Genomic DNA, 18,149 nt, shown 5'->3' on the forward strand with positions numbered 1-18,149 from the left:
TCGCTATTGAGGCTTCATGAGATGAACCTGCAAATATTGCTGTAAATCTTAAGAAGTTTGAGAGACAGAGAGAATGATGGAGAAGATTGACACACATTGTCATATCGTCCCTCCGGGCTGGAGAAAATGGTGTGAAGAGCTTGGCTGGGGGACGCCCGATGGCATGCCATGTATCCCAGTATGTCTTGATTTTTCCCTCCATGCTTATTTCGACCGAAGTACTAACGTAACATTGTAGGAATGGTCTCCAGAAGGCCATATTGCGCTGATGGATAAACTCGGCATCAAGAGATCCATACTGAGTATTACCTCGCCTGGTACCCATCTCAAAGTAGGCGACTTCGAACTCGCGAAGCGAATCACCTTCGAGACTAACGAGGAAATTGCCGGGATCTGTCGCCAATTTCCCGGTAGATTTGGCTGGTTTGCATCCCTTCCCCTGCCCAATGTGGAAGGGTCTCTCGAGGAAATCGACCATGCGTTGGAACTTGGTGCCTCGGGATTCGCCGTTATGACCAACGCTCAAGGCTACTATATGGGTGATCCACGTTTCGACCAAGTCTTCAAGAAGATGAACGATCATAAAGCCGTCATTTTCATGCATCCGACCCAATGTTGCTCTCTTGACAATCCAGATGCTGATAAACCTTTGGCACAGTACCCGACACCAATGATGGAGTACTTTTTCGACACTACTCGTGCCGTGGTCAATCTACTTCTTTCGGGTACGGTGACTCGCTTCGAGGGCTTGACTTTTTTGGTTTCTCACTGCGGTGCCACCTTGCCTCCTCTTGTGGAAAGATTTACTGCTTTCTCGACCAGGATGCTTCAAGGATGTGAGAAATTGACCAGCGAGCGAGTCAAGGAATTATTCACCACCCGATTCTTTTTCGACTTGGCTGGCATGCCGTTCCCAGATCTCATTCATGGTTACTTAAGAGTAGGCCAGGCAGATCGCTTACTTTACGGTAGTGACTACCCCTACACCCCGGGGCCAGTTGTCGAGGGGTTAAGCCACGTTATGGATACTCAGTTTAAGGAGATGTTTGAAGAGGCACAGATTCAGAAGATCTTTTCTGGAAATGCAAAGTCGCTTGGGCTATGATCGTCTCTGGAATTTCAAGACGATGGAAGCAAGCTTTTTCAGAGGACGGTGGTGAAATAGTCCTAAGATCTGCATATGTACTGGATGATGTCCGATAACGTTTGGCCCTCCCCTACTGTGCTCACGGGCTCTGAGACTTACTCCGTTATGGTATGCCGCCTGCGAAAATCTATCTTTCCACCAAATTCAAGTGTTGGGCACTCCTGATATCTGCAGAATCCTATCACTGGCGAAAACCACCGAAAAAAAAATCATTCTCTCATCTTCTCGCCAACCAATGATCTAGGGCGAAATATAGTTGTTGAGAGAAAACTACGCAGTGCGCTATCTAAGTTTTCCCTTGCTTTAGTCCACCTCTTTCACAATCTTCTTATCCATGTTCCGCCATATCAAGCTTGCAAAAGGAAAGTGGCTTCTACATATTTCTTGAATTGAGTCCCAGGAATCACTTTCAGCGTTGTAATTTCGGTCCAGGACTCCTTTACTTTAAAACAGGTACTGCTGTAGCCAGCGATCAATGGAGACTAGCGGGAATATGAGCCATGTTGCTGTGGAAAAGGAAAACCGCCAAAAAGGCCAAGAGAAAGGAACACCACACAATTAAAAATCGAGATAAGTATTGATGTATTACGCACACATTAATTTAAAATAGGGATCTGAACAACATCCATCTTCCATCTTATTGCCCGCGCTCACACCTCCGTCCTTTTCCTTCGAACATATAACGCTGGATAGACAAAGAAAGCAGTCGAGACTGTCATGGAAAGGCTTGCAAATAACTGTGCTCTCCACCAATGATTGTATCCATCGCCAGTCTCGATCAGTGCCCCCGCAATAGGGCTGCCAATTAACATACCGACCCCCACCGCAGTCCAAAGCATCCCTGTGCGAGTCCCCACCAGCCTCAAGGTTGGTGTGACTCGCGGTACAATGGCTCCGGGTAAGGCAACGATCGCACTGGAAATGAAGCCCCAAGCAATGCTCCAGACGATCACCCCAGCAGGTGACGACACGGCAAACCAGCAGAAGAGGAGCACAGTACTACTTGCAATTGCAAGTGCGCACGTCTCCACGGGGCCAATAGCAGTTGCAACAAATCCACATAAGAGACGCCCAAATACAGAAGCCCCATTTGCAATAGATACGAGATAGAACGCGACACTCGTATATTGAATATGGGCCGCTGTTGTACCGTAAAGTGGAAGGTATAGCATCGGAAGATAGAATACCATTGCACTAAAGACAGCGCCACATAGAATGGAGATAAAGGGCATATCTTTGAATGCAGATGCATCTATCCAACTTCGGATAAGACCATTCCTGTTCGGCTTATAAACATACAAGACCGGACTGGCCAAGAGGAACAAAGTAAGCATGATGAAGGCGATGGCGCGAATTGCCCAGCGAAAGCCGATGCTTGTTACAAGCTGTCTGAAAATTATCGGATATACAATACCACCTGAATAAAGAGTAAATGTGGATATTAGCATGATTGCTCAGATATGTGAGAGGAATGGTCAATATGGAAAAGGAGGGCATACCAATTCCCGTGGTGGAAGAGGCGAGACCAATAACCTTCGCTCGTCGAGCATCATCTAAGGACACAGCGACGGCGGATAGACTTGGTACAAATATCATTCCCGATCCAAGGCCGATGCAAATGCCCTGTGACAAAAGCACCTGGTAGTACTCCGTACTAAGACTAAGCATCATGACACCGAATACCTCTAAGAGGCTGCCAGCCACCAGTAACGGGCGAAGGTAGCCGTTGTCAAATAAAGGGCCAGTCACAAGTCCACTGGCTAGGAGAATGAATGCAGATATTGTCGATATCCATGCCAATTGTGATGTGGACTTTTGCGGGAGGAGCTGTTCTTCGTAAAATGTCTGGAAGACTCCGAAAGCAAGAAGCAAACCCCTAAAGAATTTCCAGGTCAGTGATTCCGCGCAGTTTTGGCTCCACTATTATGAAAAGAAAGGAAATACTACCACGTGTTGAAAAAACAAACAGATGCAGCAAATATCTGCCACCACTGGCTTCCAGTCAATGGAGAAGGTCCCGGCAAAAGAACTTCCTCGTCATGCTTCGACATATTCTCAGGACTGGAAGCGACATGTGGAATGTTCAATTCACGAGTGAGTTCTATATTTTGGGCCATTGGGATGAAGAAATTATGACACTATTGAAAAGCTAAATCTCCTTGGAAGTGGGATCTTTATATGTTTATAGATTGCTCTCTACATTGAACCTTCTGTCTCCTTTTTGTTGGACTCAAACCCGAGCGTTTTGAAAAGTCTATTTTTGGGTCATAATCATGAGAATTCTTTTGCTATATACTGTAGCCTATCTTACATTTAGGAGATAGCTGAGATCTGCGGAAGTATGAAGTTTTTTTCGAGCTGACTTGATCGACAGACTGCATCTTGCAAATCATTACCTCATTTGTATCGATTTGCGAAGGCGTATGCCCAAAATGTCTAGGTATCGTCACATTTGAACCTGATACCTCTGTCAGGAATCGATGGGGGGAGGGAGAGAGAGAGGAGCAGAGTCCGCAGTCAGAATTGAATTTGCATTGATTTGCTCTGGAAAGCTGAAATTCTGGAACTTAGGCTGCACAGCGTCTAACTTGTCCACTTATATACAATATCCAAATAAGCATCATGCCGTTGGAAAGCATGAAAATTCAGAATTTTTGCCCCAATGAAGTGAAATCATAAGCGTTGAGGTAGAGTACCTTGGTATCCTTCTACGCGAGGCCAATAGTCATCTAGCTACTGCGAATCTGAGTCTCTTTAGTCAAATTCCTTTCTACAACTTAGGTTCTTGACTTGTCCAAATTCTTTTGGTAATATTTGTCTTTTCGTCTAATTCCCGCAAGAACCATTAAAGTGTGACAGAGGTACGGGTCGTGGTGAGGGGTCATGAATTTTAGCATTCTGGCGTTCTTGCAAAGCAGAGGTAGGGGAAGAAGACACATATTGACCATTTTCAATCCATAGGTGTCTATTGGGGATAAAACTGGGATGACGCCTCGTAAACCGATTCGTATTCCGTATACTACAGATGGAAAAAATGAAAAAAGAAATGGGCACGCTAAACCTAAAGTAAGCCAATTTGCGAAGGTGGTAGCATTAGAGTGCGGCTGAACGTGGCTGAGGATAAGCTTCTTTACCTTCACACTTATCAGTATAGACCAGAAGTATTGTGCAAATACGCGTTTATTACTTATTGAAGTAATGACTGGGCTTCTCCCCATAGTATCCTTGAAACAGTCATGGTTGGAGCATTACTGAGCAAATGGTTCGAGACGTGTAAAGAAGGCAATAAAACTTGGTACCAAGGCCCCGGGACCAATTATGGGTGGATTGCATTTACTGTGACGGAGCTTGGCCAATACGCGGGGCGTGTGAATGCAGTAATCAGGCTTTTTCCTTCGCGCACTTCATTGAAAGTAATCGACCTCAGATTCCAATTCCAGATGGCTGCAATGGGACCCAATGATAGAATGAAGCGGCTGTATGAACACGCAATGGAGCACTCAGATAGTGATTTATCACGTGGGAGAAATTTCTATTAGTATGCCGGTCCTAATCACTGTTGTGTCGGTTCTAGGGCTGCAAATCAGGGATTCTTGATTGTGTTTACAAGTACTTAGGGATTCGCTTTACCATATGCCTTGTCTTCGGGGTCATTTGTAAGCATTCTAGAATGTAATATTAGGGATGATTTCCTCCAATACGCAATATCTAAGAGGTGATAATCCTCTACCCATTATGTTCGAACGAGAGACGGTGGCAACGATAGTAATATCTCACTACACCATTTTAGCGTTGTCATTGCCGAATCTTGATACATTAGTCTACATCGACTCCCGAGGAGAGGCTGAAGCTTAAATCTTATATCCTTTCCTAGTGTTCCGACGGGTGTGAATGCCCGATGAATATAGTAGACTTCATAGACGGGAGGGGCTACCAGCTACGCAGGTCGCGCTGATATCCACATTCGAGAGAGTACAGGATCAAACATAAAGCAGAAGATTCTCGATTCACTGAATAATGTCGCCAGTTGGAAACTGGGGAAGGGTGTAATGCTGGAGGATAATGGGGCGTTATACACCGCGCGATCACTGATAAAAATGCCTTTACCTGTGCATGGAAGACAAAAAGGACTCGGTATCCATGTCTTTGTCTTTCGGGTGTAAATCCCCGTTAACTGCTTGCCTTTTGGGCTTCCCATTTCTTATACATATCATTAATATGACCCTGGTAAGATTTCTCGATGTCCTTTCTCAGAATTGTCATTTTCAAAGTGCGCTTGAATGGCAACGCTGGGTCGGTCAGCATGACCATTTCCCGTGGAATTTGAATTGCTTCATCATCCTTTTGGTTGATATTGCAGATCACAAGCCCGTATATCTCGTCAATGAATTTCCTCGGGTCAATTATCGTACTGCGGTCATGTGGCTCAATGATAATGTATGGCACATCGTGACCTTCACCTCCCACAAGTGCCGACTTGACCTGATCGTGCTTGGCAATTGCGTTTTCGATATGGGTCGCATGGAACTTTGCAAGCCATACGAGTTTCACCAGATCATCCTTTCGACCTTGGAAAATCCACCTTTTTGAGCCGTATTGATCAATAGCAGATGAGTAAAGCTCTGAAGTCGTGGTGGTGTTGAGGTTCGGCAGGGTGTGAAAGATACCCTGAAACATGTCACTCTCAGGACTGCGATCAATGTGCAGCTCAAATAGATCATCACCAACAGGCTCAAACCGAGGCCCTGTTTCTGGGATAAACTCAAAGCTATTCCACATTCTGGTATCTTCGGTTTCAAAAGAGATTTGAAGTCCACGCTCAGTTGATCCGATAGCCGGGACTAGGTGAGTGAAGGGTGCCAGCGCGTCGCCAACCGATTGACTTAGGCCGGCGCCAACCCAAAGAATATAGGTGAAACTCTTCAAAAGTTCCAGCCCAGCCTGATCCCTGGAAAGCTCCTCAATCAAAGATGGAGGCGTGATTAGGCCCTGGATACCTGTACGCTTGCAAATTTGGATTATCAACTCCGGATTCACGGTTGCGCCAGGAGGAAGCATAACTGTCGTCAATCCGACGAAGGCTGCAGCGTTGAGGCTAAATGCAAAGCCAGCTGCCCATTGGGGAGGGCAGGCTGTGAGCGACACTGTGTTGACCATATGACGGTAACTGAGCTTTCGCGGATGATGCCGCGACAGAGCGGGTGTCCAATCCAAAGTTGACATCCATCCGTTTCGAAGGTAAATTGGCTTTGGAAGGCCTGTCGCACGGCGTATAAGCAGAAGCCCACTTTGCTGATACCACATCGAATTAATGGGTCGTACCTGTCATGCCCGACGTATGGATTATACAAACAATGTCATCTTTGGCTTGTTCCCACCCCTTTTCATAAGGGTACTGGTGAACGTCACCATTTTCCTGTGAGATGAGATCGTCTAGAGATGGTATGTAATAGGACTTCAGCCCTTCTGCAGGGCTGAATTCTTCAACCGTAGTAATCCAAGCAGTGCAATTGATCTCTCTCAGTATCGATCTTAACCCATCGGTTGTGATTCGCCCATCAGGTATAAACATCTTTATACATGTTAGTCAAGAGTTGACGAGCTGATAGTTTTATGAATAAAAAGCCGGGCGATTAAAAGGGGGTATGCCCTACCGTTCGTTCTGAGATAGTTGCAGCGACCATAAGGATATAATATCTCGCATCGTTTGGTCCGCAGTATGCAAAGGTTTGTCGACCTGAGCAGTTCCGGGGTATGTTTTTGTCTAACCAGAAAGCCATCTTGCTGACTGCATTGGAAAACTGCATCCATGTGATGGTATTGTAGCCATGCTCCTTCCAGTTTATTGACTTAGCATACAGTAACCAAGCACTATCAGGGGTATCACTGGACTTGGTCCTGATAGCGTCGACAAGCAATCTTGGTTGGGACATGTCACTGAAAATGATAAATCGAATGGAAAGCTTCGAGAGTTGTAGCCCTCTGTACACAATAGACGATGGAAATTTAAAAGGTAAATTGTTTGAGATACTAGAGGATTATATGGACAAGAGGAGTAAGGGATCATAAGCCAAAGCGCACAGATTCGCAAATACACACTCTTTGCGTTAGCTCTACAATTTATCTCTTTATCTCAGCCCCGTTGAGCTACATTAGCAGTTCCGGGAACGGCAAAGAGTTCCTTGGCTCCTCGAAAATCAAGATAAACGCTGAGGGCTAAGGTCCAGGGAATGTATACGATGGGGCTGTTCACTTCCGAGATTGCGTTTTGAGACGACGGTTTGAGCTGGAAAGCAGCCGAGCTATACTTATTTTGGGTGGAAATGCGAGAAGTATCAAAGACTCTGATGGAAATTCGTCATTAATATCGCTTCAAGTCTTAAAGGATGTTGTCTCTCCGGTATTCTCTAATATTGCTGGGGCAGTCAAAATCGATGCCCTGGCTTGAATTTTTATACATGGAAGTAGTGGTTGGCTGACAATGGTGAGACTGGGTAGTTATTACTGCCTACGCACTGGTTATTGAACCCTGCCAAAATCTGTCTATCGGCAGTTATTCAAAAGGTATGTGTAGATTAGCTTTTTTGGACGTCAGAAGATAGGGGCTCTACGAAAGAGAGCGAGGATTGAATAAGCAGTTGATTATCGGAGAACAGAAGGTGAAAGCTACCTAAAAAGCTATACTACAAGGGTCAAGAGCCTTAGGACCCACACCTGGTCTCAATAATAATAATTAAAAACAAAATGGCCAAAAACACTTCCATCCTGGTCGATGTCTGTACTCGAGGGTGTGTATATGATCATGTCCAAGGTAGACTCTCGACGCGCTTCAGACACAACGAAGGTTCTCACGTTATCAGGAATCGATTTCGAGAGAATAAGTGCCTGGAACGTTGCAGACAGTATTTCCGGAACCATCACTAGCGGGGAAGCAGCCTGGCGTGTTATCGCTGGTGGGGATGGTTGTACAACTTTCGCTGCCGCACGCTTTCCACTGGTGGGGTTCTCCTCCCGCTGGCCAAATGAGGCATTGTGTTTGTCCGACATAGTATGAAAAGCCCAATATCCCACCAGGTGCAGGGGGAAGGTCATATGTTGTCACTTGGCCACCGCTTTGGCAGCCGGAGCTGGTGCAGCCTAAACTGCAGGTGGTAACTTTGTAGGCAAAGACGCCAGGCCCCATACCCACAATAACAGCTAGGAGGGCGAGGCATCGCACTGCGCCTGAACGTGTTCCGTGTTTAGAAAGCATCGGAGAGGCCTTAAGGCTTTTATGCGACTCTTGTTTAGGGTAGAAATCTTCTGAGGTAGGAATGGATTGTTGAAAGATATGAAGTGTGCAAGGGATTCGCACTGCACTTTATAGCGTGCCCCGAAGACTACTCTCTCACTATATCCTAAAATTAAAAACCTAGGTGGCGATACCCTGTCGATCAGTTTGATATTTTGCTGACCAATTATCTCGGTAATTCGAGACACAGATGCTTCGTGAAACACAGACTGGTCCTATTCTCGTTGGCCGGTTGAGACTCACTTTTTCACGCTGGACCTAATGAAAGTCGAGAACTCTCCGGAACTTCGTTTCGGGCAACGAATCGTTGACTGTTTTAGTTCGCTATGCGAATTCACAGGGTATACACAAGTTTAACGAAAGGTTTGGGGAGCCCGAAAATTGGGTCATATTCCGAGACTACCATTACGAGCACCTGATGTTCTAAAGCTATGAAGCTGGGTCCTTGTTCTAGATTCGGCTCTATTTGCGAGAATTTCGGTCTTTCTGAGACGGTATATTTTCGCTGGAGGACTAGTTTGTCCTAATTGACTATGATCTACGGGAAAGATAAGTAAATCTTCGAGAACACGCAGCTGAGAGCTGAAAGGTCGCGGCCGTTGAGATAGCCCTGCGCTTTGACTATTGCAACAGGCTGGCTTTGTGCAGATAGTGCCGCCGTCATACTCCATAGTAGCGTAGATCGCATCCTTTCGACTACGATAGACAGGGTCCATACGTCCTTTCCCGAAACGTTTTGTATACACAATCACGTTAGCACTGAACTTAAATTTTTTTCACTAAACCAGATGGATAACAGTTTGCGAATAGCGGTTCGGATACGGCTGAAGTAAAACTCAAGTAAGCTGCGGCTGAGTGAGACGACTTGGCATTCCTGTGTTTCAGGTCACGTGGAGATATACCACCTTAGTTTAGCTTCTAGTCCAGTTTGAGGCCATTTTGCGACAAATTCTAAGTTGGATCGACAGATGTCAGATTGACAAGTTGAAGTGGATCTTTAATGAAAATAGTCTACAGAGCCTAATAAATGAGATTTTGCGAGCATACAGGCTGTGCAGCCCTATTCTCCAATAGATAACGATATCGGCTTTTTAAAAGCAATGTTTGGTAAGCTTTATGCTCAGTAGATTTGAAACTATGTTCTCCACATTCAGCCAAACTCTACCGATCCACTTTCGGTCTTCTTTTTGCTGAGATGAATTTTGCTGCGAAATTATGCTGTAATACCGTCAGACCATCGTATCTATATGTTCGTTTGGTTGTGGTGTTGTTGTGGTGTTGTGGTCTCCCCAAGTTCGACACTGGAAAGACAGTAAGAGCACAAAGTAGGAGGCTATTCAAGAGTTGAACTTGGTTGACATTCCAGTAAGGATATATAAATAAGCAAGTCCCTCGGTAGGTATTCATTTCCCACAGCATTTTGGATCATACTCTACCACGGATTTTAGTATCCATCTACAACTCGCCTCAACCTCAGCCGACATGTCGTCCTTCAAAGTGTTTTCCATCTGGCTCCTAAGCATAGGTGCCTTGGCATATGATGGGCATAAGGTACTGTTTCCTTTCGCCAGTGTGGAATATAATAATGAACGGGGTTCTTTAGCGACGGGACTCTTGTCCTTCCGGATCTCAGATGATCACCCAAATTACTCTTGGTCGAACGTACGAAGTCTGCTGCCCAGGCACACCTGAAAGCATTGGGGACACCCAATACTGCTGTGTAAGCGGTGATAGCCAACAAAGCAAGAGAGACATCTGTTTCCCTTATTGTTATCATAGTGATGACAGTACAACGTCGACAACTTCGTGCGTCACCAAAGTTCCTGTCACCGCGGCGGATTTTTCGGACCTTGTGTCCAGTGCCACAGCGACTGCAGCAACTGCCCCTGCAGCGGGTACTACTATATCCGAGTCGAAGCCCTCTAGTAACGCTGGATCACCACAAATGGGGACCATTGCTCCGGCTATGGTAGAATTCGCTCTAGCCCCCTTTTTCAGTTTTATTATGCTCTCCTTATAGTTAATCGTGGGGTTGGTTGAAGGGACAAATGGTTATCTCATTCTAGCTGTACGCTGTTTCTCACATCGGGCAATGGAACCATGCAAGCGTTCAATAAAAATACTGCCATAACAAACAGACAAAATGTCTTTGCATTTGTTTTCTACCATTCAAGAGCTCTTAGGGTAGTTGGAAATAAACACACGAATAGGTAAGCAATTTAATGCTCGCTGACTTCGTGAGCAAACATTCAATTATATAATTCTGCTTTCAAAACTGAAAGCAGAGATAATCCGTTCATATACATAGCATGCACATCGGGAATTATGTGACTCTCGTATATCGAGACGTTTGACGATTGCCAAGATTGTCACTCCCTCTTTGCATCAAGCCTTCTCGTTCGGAAGATCTGTCGCCTCCACATGCTTGTTCGCACTGTCGATTGCATCGTCGGAGGCGGTCTTAGACTCATCGACACCCGAGTCCTCTCCAAGAAGTGCCAGTAGACCAATTTCTCGCTCGATACGACGCTTTCGGTCTCCATCAGCAGCAGCCATACCCGTAACACCAAACAGTTCGTCCATCTCCTCGAGAGTGCGACCTTTGGTCTCAGGTACGAAGAAGTAGACCCAGACGGCGCCGATGAGAGTGATGACACCGAAGAAGATGAAAGCACCGAATTGAGTCTTGGAGATGAATGGCGAGGTAGCCATTCCAACAGCAAAGTTGTTCAGCTTGTGATAGATGTTAGCATTAAAGCCGATGCCATGAGGTCGCGTTGTATAACTTACCCAGTTACTGCTGCCACCAAGAGCTACACCCTTGGCACGCATAGAGAGTGGGAACACCTCTGACACAACAATCCAAGCCACTGGACCCCACGAGTAACCGAAGTTGATGCAGTAAATCCAAACAAAGACAACTCCAGCCCACGCAGCAGACTTGTGGGAGGCAAAGTCATCCTTGAAAGCTCCAATAATACCAGCAACAATAAAGTGGCAAGATGCCATGCCAATAGCACCTGCGATCAAAATACTCTTTCTTCCAAACTTATCCACCCAAAGGACCGCGGGAATCGTGAAGACAAACTCCATGATACCTACAACACCGGTCGCAAGAAGGTCGATGGTGTTTCCCGTCAGTCCAATGCCCTTGAAAATGAATGGACTATACATCTATCAGCATTTATTCGGCCAGCAGTCAAAATAAAACCCACGCGTAATAATTTATAGCGTTGATACCATTCCACTGTTGGAAAACCATGATCAAGCACTAATTTAGACCACGAGTGTTAGTATTCGTCAATGACAGGCTCGTCGAGGTACTTACTGCAACTGTCGAACGTTTGAATAAGGACGGATTGGTGACAAGCGACTTGTAGTCGTTGATAAGGATCATGAGTCTACTCTTTCGAGAGCCATCTTGATACTGCGGATACTTGGCGGCGGAAGTTTCCTTCTCGAACATGTGCATAGCCTTGACTTCCAGGAACTCGATGCGCACCACCATATCATCTGTGGATTTATTGCGCAGCCAGGCCAATACTTCCAAGCATTCCTCTTCGCGGCCAGTGTTCATCAAGTGACGAGGTGATTGAGGCATGAAGACGGTCATGCCAATTCCCAGAATGATAGCCGGGGCCAGCTGGATGCAGACAGGAACCAGCCAAGCAGCCCTTGATTGCGTATCTCCAGTTCCGCCAATGAAGTTGCAACCATAGCCAACCCAGAAACTGACCATGATACCGAAGGTAATAGCCAACTGTTGAACAGCGACAAGGGATCCACGAATTTCAGGGGGAGCCTAGACATTTTGTCAGCCCAAACATCAAGTGCTGTGTGGCAGGATTTGGCAATTGAGACATACCAGCTCAGCATTGTACAAGGGCACAATCATACTCAAACTACCAATACCAAGGCCAGTCACGAATCGACCGCCCAGGACATAGCTGACAGCTTTGGTGTTCGCCTGGACTATGACACCCACACAGAAGACAACAACGGCGAGAACAGTTGTGTGACGGCGACCGATCGCGTCGGCAAGCCATCCGTTTAGCAGAGTGCCAACCCATGCTCCGAGTTCAAGAATGGCAGTGGTAATGGCTTGTTTAGTGCCCGTCTCGGCGGCATAGCCTTTGATCTAGGTGGCTTGGTTAGCGACGCCACAGGCGGAACTCAATTATTTGTGGGCTTGCAGTGTTTACTCACCTCCTTTTGGAATGAATTCATTGTCAGGATGGACGAGAACATTCCTTGATTATCTGTAGCAAGTCAGCACCAAGGAAGCGCTTTCCAAATTCTGAAACACCGCAATACTGATAACTCACAGCCATACACCAGACCACCTAAGGATGCGAACAGTGCGATCGCAAATGTCCTTTTATTACTGACAAGTCCTTTGAAGCCAGGCTCGCCGGCAAACTGCCGGCGCTTGGCAGACAACTCATGGGCAACACCGCTAGGAGCCATCGTAAGAGATTTTTTTCTTCAGGCCTGAAGAAGCTCTCAGTAGGAGAAATTTCAAATCAAGAACTCCTCCCTGCCGACATATAAAGGGGCGTGATGGGCTTATTGGGCGTCCGGGTAAGCCGCCATGTGCCGAGCGAGTGGCGGGTAACAAGACATCTCCGAATTGCTTGCGATACTTGATATTAACCGGACCACTCAAATCTTCCCATGGTCTGAATTGTCCTGGTAGACAACATGCGACGGTGGTATCACGCTTGGGCTGCATTGGTCGCCTCGAAAGACGATCACCCAGCGATTGGCCCCCTTGGGATGCGGCCCCGCCCAGGCTTACGCGGGGAAGCATAGATGCCGGGTTCCGTTGGCTTTTTGCCTTAATTGCTTCTCCCGGAGTTTTTACGGGCATCTTCCCCGGACTGTATTGTGTACGGAGCATGTTGCCGGGAATTTTGGGGCTGATAGAACGATTGAAAATGAAGCGGAACCTTCCATGGTGGCGTTTTGAGCAGCGTACTGATTCAACTGAATACTCTCTATTAGATTTGAAAACAGGCTAAGGCACCTTCGCTGGGTGTATAAGAGCACAACCAAAATAAGTCTGGCCCTAACCATTTAGCCTATTTGTCCACAACATATCATACAATTGATCAGCAATGGAAGAATGCTCGTGGTCTCCATAGGAGTGGAGAACTCGGTTCTTTCTCCATGAGCTTGACTGGGACTAATCGTGAGCAAGCTCACAAATCAGTGCATCCTGACGAACACACAGCAGCAGCTCGAAAATCTGTGTTCTGAGACCAGGATAACAGTCAAACCAGGCATGATATTCTTCAACTTCATCCCTTCCAATGAATTCTTTTATGTCTATATTTAAATTTGTCCTCCTTGGCTACTCGGGCACTATCCTAAGTCTACCTATTAAGCTCGATTCACCAAGATTATTTACAAGTGTTGTCGGGCGTTCGAATCTATAGACTTGATTGCATATATTTTTGCATCAATGATCTCCCAGTTGTAGATACTTCTATGTGCGACTAACACCACCACGCCGTATCTGATTGGCCTCCGTGAGAGTCATAGCCTCATTGTCGGCTTCATAGCACTCATATCTTCGGAGATTCTGCAACGGCTTCCCACCCCAAAGGCCAATTCGGTTGATCGGAATGAGCGCATTTTCCGCAACAGGACCCACATCCCTAATCACACCAGGAATTTCGTCCAGCTCTTTGATATCTTCTGTCTTATGCGTTATAAGCATCGGGAAGATCCCCTCGCCAACTGCGGCGCCGATACGAAGCATGGCAAATGAGTCGAGTCGATGTGTCCATCGCGGAGCCCGACTTCCATACCAGGCAAGTGCAAGTAAGAGCACGAGATATGGCCCCAGGAAAATGCTGACCACGATCACACCGGCCAAACTGATGTCGGGAATTTCCATCTCAAGCCCAGGATCCTGGTAAATTGCGAAGGTCGGCTGCATTGATTCGACCCACTGCTTGTTCGAAAGGAAAGCGGCGGTAGTGAAAATATTTGGAAAATTCCCTGCCGACCTATACATGAGATAGAGCCAATTTGCAACAAAATAGTGGGCATTGTTGTAGTAGTATGAGTCGGTATTGGTGTAAATCGATACACAAGTATCTTGTGGTGAGAAATACGCCCGACTGGAGTAGAACAGGTTCATCAGAGGCGCAAGTTCAACGCAAACGGTCTCACTGTAGCTATAATCAATATCCTCATCCTGTAGGCTGCTTTGGATAACGTTCAGCGAAGCAAAAAAGGTGTCCAGGAAGGAACCTGGTCCAAAGAGGGCGAGTGCCGTGGTTAGGAGAGGCCCTTTATTGCCGATATACAGTGACGACCACGGAACATTTTGAGAGATGTAGTTTGTTGCATTTCCAATGATGGTCTCGTTGGTATCATCACGACGAACGCGGTTGTGATATGCATAAGAGTTGATCTGTTGCATACACGTCGTATCACAAGTGGAAGTCGGGTCACTTTCGAGCAAAGCTCCAGGTGTGCCATTGTTCATGAAATTGGGCAGCTCAAAATAACCTGCCGTCGTCCGAAGATTGATCTCATACAATGCGCCGCTACCAGGTATCTGATCTGAACCAGGGGTTGGATCTTGGACAGAGATATTGAGATAGAGGGATTCGAAGAATTCTTGATGGTTCCGGGTTTGTGCCCAGGGCGACTTCGTCGTAACGTTAGGCATACAAGCGGTAATAGCCCAGATTTCGTTGCCGAATTGGTTCCCAATAAGGGATGAATAATTGGCGAAAAATCCGGAAGATTCCGGGTTACACCCAGACGGGAACTCGTCAGCTTGTATGGATCTGGAAGTGGCACTCGAATTGATGCGCATGGCGAACTGCTGCAGAACGCCAGTATGGAAACCGTTAGGTACAGGGGCGTAGAACGGATCAGTCAATGCAGAGAAATTCTGGAAATTTGATAGTTGTTGGCCTGGGATTCTTTGCCACAGCTGTGGCTGGAATGTATGCAAGTCCGCATTGAGAAAGGCGGCGCGAGTCCTGACAACGTCACTGCCAGCGGTAGAATCGTAGTAAGATGACTGCTTGACAAGGTCACCGACCGAGCCCATGTCATTGGTGGAAATCGGCACGTGGATAGTCTTGGGGTTGACAACAATAGACTGAATCGGGTAGATTATGGCCCCAAGGAAGTGAAGGGTTATTGCTAGAAGTAGAAGATGGCTTCCATTTCGTTTCCAAGTACCACTGATCACATCAGACAACAATGAAAAATCCAGCCATCGGCGATCTGCAAGAGCCATGACTTGTCGCATAGTCAAGCCCATGCTATCCTTTTGATTCTGCATGAAGGTAACCGCAGCGTGGGCACATACAGCCGATGTCCATGGCAAAATGATCACACTGAGAATTGACTGAATCACTCTGGCCGAGCGATATAGCCTGGCATCGAGACCCCAATTAAAATGCTGGTCATATCTCTGTGTAATGCCGGTATTTTCTTTCCACGAGCGAGTGCTGATAGGGCGAAATGAGAGAATGGCAAGGATAACCCAAGAATAAACAGCTAGGGCCGCAAAGAGAAATGTGAGGAACGCAATGAAACCAGAGCGATGGAGGGTTGTGCTGTAACCGAGTCCTAGTGACTGATTTCGTGGGGGTGCCCGCGAGTATGCTGGGAGATCAGCATGCTGGTCATTCTCTGAAGTCAAATCATCGGGTAGATGACGAGAGGAGTGCCTCGACGTCTCGTCTTGGGTGCTTCGCTCCGGATCTGAGCCCGTTGTAGGCCTTGAAAGCGACCTCAAATGGATCGCACTGTCGTTTTCCGCCATCGAATGTCTGAACATGGATTTCTAGAAGGGAGATCATCAAAAGGGGCAGCGAGGCTCACTATATTTAAAATGAGCCCACTGCAAGCCCGGTTGTCGGCATCTTGCAGTAATAAGAGGTGGACGCCTAATGGTCAACGTTGTGCTAATAACGATTTGGCCCTCATGGGGCTGAAAGGGAAAATCAACTAGACACAAGCGCCTCAGGAACTTGGCCAGTAAAAATGCTCGTCAAAGGCTACCGGGGCGCTACTTTCGAAGCCACAACATCTGGGGAGGTCTGTGCCAGAAAACTAGGGCCAGAGATTGGGGCGCAGTCTGGGGCCACGCACTAGGGCCGACGTTTCAGTCTCCGGAATCGCTAAGCGATACATGAATGATCTTGTGGTCTGGCTTGACAATAAAAGGATCCATAGGTATAGAATAATCCGGGCTTTAATCAATCAAAAAGAAAACGTTCGGGAGTTGATGTTGTTAGAAAACCTCTTTCAGTCTGGCTGATACTACCAGAACATCACATCAAGAGCCTCCTCCAATTCAGGATTATATTAACGACACTACAAAACCGACAATGGCACTAGTATTAATCTCCAATTTAACGTTCGGTCCGAGGTAGATCTATAGATCACTGCTGACGGGGGTTTATCTTGAATTTTGACGTCTAGGTCCTGCTTTACTCGACACTTTGACAATTATCCAGAATGCTTCATCATTGTGCATGGAAAGGAGTTTAGTTTTAAGTAGTAATATAGTGGGCAGCACGTCACAGTCCATACCGTCAAGGAAATATGAACAGCAGTTCAAGGGTGAACCTGATTGACTACATATCATTTTCATTGAGCCACCTCATAACGCCAACCTATCCCCAGCAACCCTCGATCTGAGGGTAAGTCCAACCAAATCAATTCTGCAATAAAGATCCCCGAATAGCCCCATCATTGCTGATCTCCAACAGCACTATCTTGAACGGTAGCTTTAAGGGGACGAAGCAGCGCACTGAACAAAAGCCGCGGACAATGATGACTTCAAGAGACAGACTTCAAGTTTGCATAGACACAAACATGAATCAGTTCTAGCGAAAATAGTAGAAAAGGAAAATGGTAAATAAGGCGCAAAGAGCGAGACATCGTTCTGGCGAACCTTTTGTGGCCGCATTGATTAGCATGGGTTGTCGTCCGATCCGGATCTCCGAATGGTCTCCAACACGGTCGGCGTATCTGCACAGACGTGATCTGTTGCAACCGGGTCCACAATCCAGGGAGCCCAGTCTCGCTTTGAGGAGGATTCTTGAAGGTCTGGTCCTGCCGAGGGAATTTGATGGCTAGAGGCCTCGTCTGCGAACTCTGTAGCGCCATTATCGACGGACATCTTGTTTCGTAAGAAGGAGAATCGAGACCACAGAACCGATCGGTGTAAGCAGCTGGAGGAAGATGCCGGATTTGAAGTATCTCTCAGGATTCGATCGGACTTTTTATGATGCAAAAATTGGCTTATGGAGCATCATAGACTACCCGCGTTCTTATTGCTGCCCCGAATCCTCATTTGATATGTTGGTGTCGCCCGATTAGGCTTAGAAGTCTCAATGTATGAGTCGGAGCCTGGTGATATGGGCCGTTTGACCTCGTGGTAAGGGCCGAAAACATGATATCTTTTCGGAAATTTATCATCGAGGGCTTAATGATAGTCTTCTTTTACATTCAGAAACTTCGATGGATGGCTATGAATAGGGGCATCCGCCTCTCATAGTTAAATCCCATTTCAAACCATGGGATAGCGTTGATAGCTAGAAACCTAAGTCAATACAATGGTATAATTCAAGAAGTGTATATGTTTCATTAAGAAAGCATATATTGTACAGCTTAGTGCGCCGTTATACCAACCCCGTTGGTGAAAAAATGTACAGTTTACGTAGACAA

General features: G+C 46.5%; 6 protein-coding genes across 6 annotated transcripts; 1 reads left to right on the plus strand and 5 right to left on the minus strand.

Moving 5' to 3' along the window:
• Positions 1-76: 76 nt before the first annotated feature.
• N7458_003273 (amidohydrolase family protein) lies at positions 77-1,105 on the plus strand (the record flags this gene model as incomplete). The annotated part of the gene is made up of 2 exons (XM_056906656.1): positions 77-178; positions 239-1,105. The coding sequence occupies 2 exons, from the start codon at positions 77-79 to the stop codon at positions 1,103-1,105; spliced, it is 969 nt and encodes a 322-aa protein (XP_056770763.1).
• Positions 1,106-1,797: 692 nt separating this feature from the next.
• N7458_003274 (uncharacterized protein) lies at positions 1,798-3,198 on the minus strand (the record flags this gene model as incomplete). The annotated part of the gene is made up of 3 exons (XM_056906657.1): positions 1,798-2,564; positions 2,647-3,067; positions 3,115-3,198. 3 exons carry the CDS (start codon positions 3,196-3,198, stop codon positions 1,798-1,800), a joined length of 1,272 nt encoding a protein of 423 aa, XP_056770764.1.
• A 2,119-nt stretch (positions 3,199-5,317) lies between these two features.
• Positions 5,318-6,451, minus strand: N7458_003275 (NRPS-like enzyme; the record flags this gene model as incomplete). Its single annotated transcript, XM_056906658.1, has 1 exon — positions 5,318-6,451. The coding sequence occupies one exon, from the start codon at positions 6,449-6,451 to the stop codon at positions 5,318-5,320; it is 1,134 nt and encodes a 377-aa protein (XP_056770765.1).
• A 4,372-nt stretch (positions 6,452-10,823) lies between these two features.
• On the minus strand, positions 10,824-12,905 carry N7458_003276 (uncharacterized protein; the record flags this gene model as incomplete). The annotated part of the gene is made up of 7 exons (XM_056906659.1): positions 10,824-11,171; positions 11,229-11,604; positions 11,654-11,709; positions 11,767-12,240; positions 12,304-12,576; positions 12,645-12,697; positions 12,764-12,905. The coding sequence occupies 7 exons, from the start codon at positions 12,903-12,905 to the stop codon at positions 10,824-10,826; spliced, it is 1,722 nt and encodes a 573-aa protein (XP_056770766.1).
• Positions 12,906-13,926: 1,021 nt separating this feature from the next.
• On the minus strand, positions 13,927-16,236 carry N7458_003277 (uncharacterized protein; the record flags this gene model as incomplete). The annotated part of the gene is made up of 1 exon (XM_056906660.1): positions 13,927-16,236. One exon carries the CDS (start codon positions 16,234-16,236, stop codon positions 13,927-13,929), a length of 2,310 nt encoding a protein of 769 aa, XP_056770767.1.
• A 1,155-nt stretch (positions 16,237-17,391) lies between these two features.
• N7458_003278 (uncharacterized protein) lies at positions 17,392-17,601 on the minus strand (the record flags this gene model as incomplete). The annotated part of the gene is made up of 1 exon (XM_056906661.1): positions 17,392-17,601. One exon carries the CDS (start codon positions 17,599-17,601, stop codon positions 17,392-17,394), a length of 210 nt encoding a protein of 69 aa, XP_056770768.1.
• Positions 17,602-18,149: the final 548 nt, after the last annotated feature.

The sequence above is a fragment of the Penicillium daleae genome (genome assembly GCF_028827525.1).
Source record: "Penicillium daleae strain IBT 16125 chromosome Unknown utg000002l_segment0_segment0, whole genome shotgun sequence".
NCBI lineage: Eukaryota > Fungi > Ascomycota > Eurotiomycetes > Eurotiales > Aspergillaceae > Penicillium > Penicillium daleae.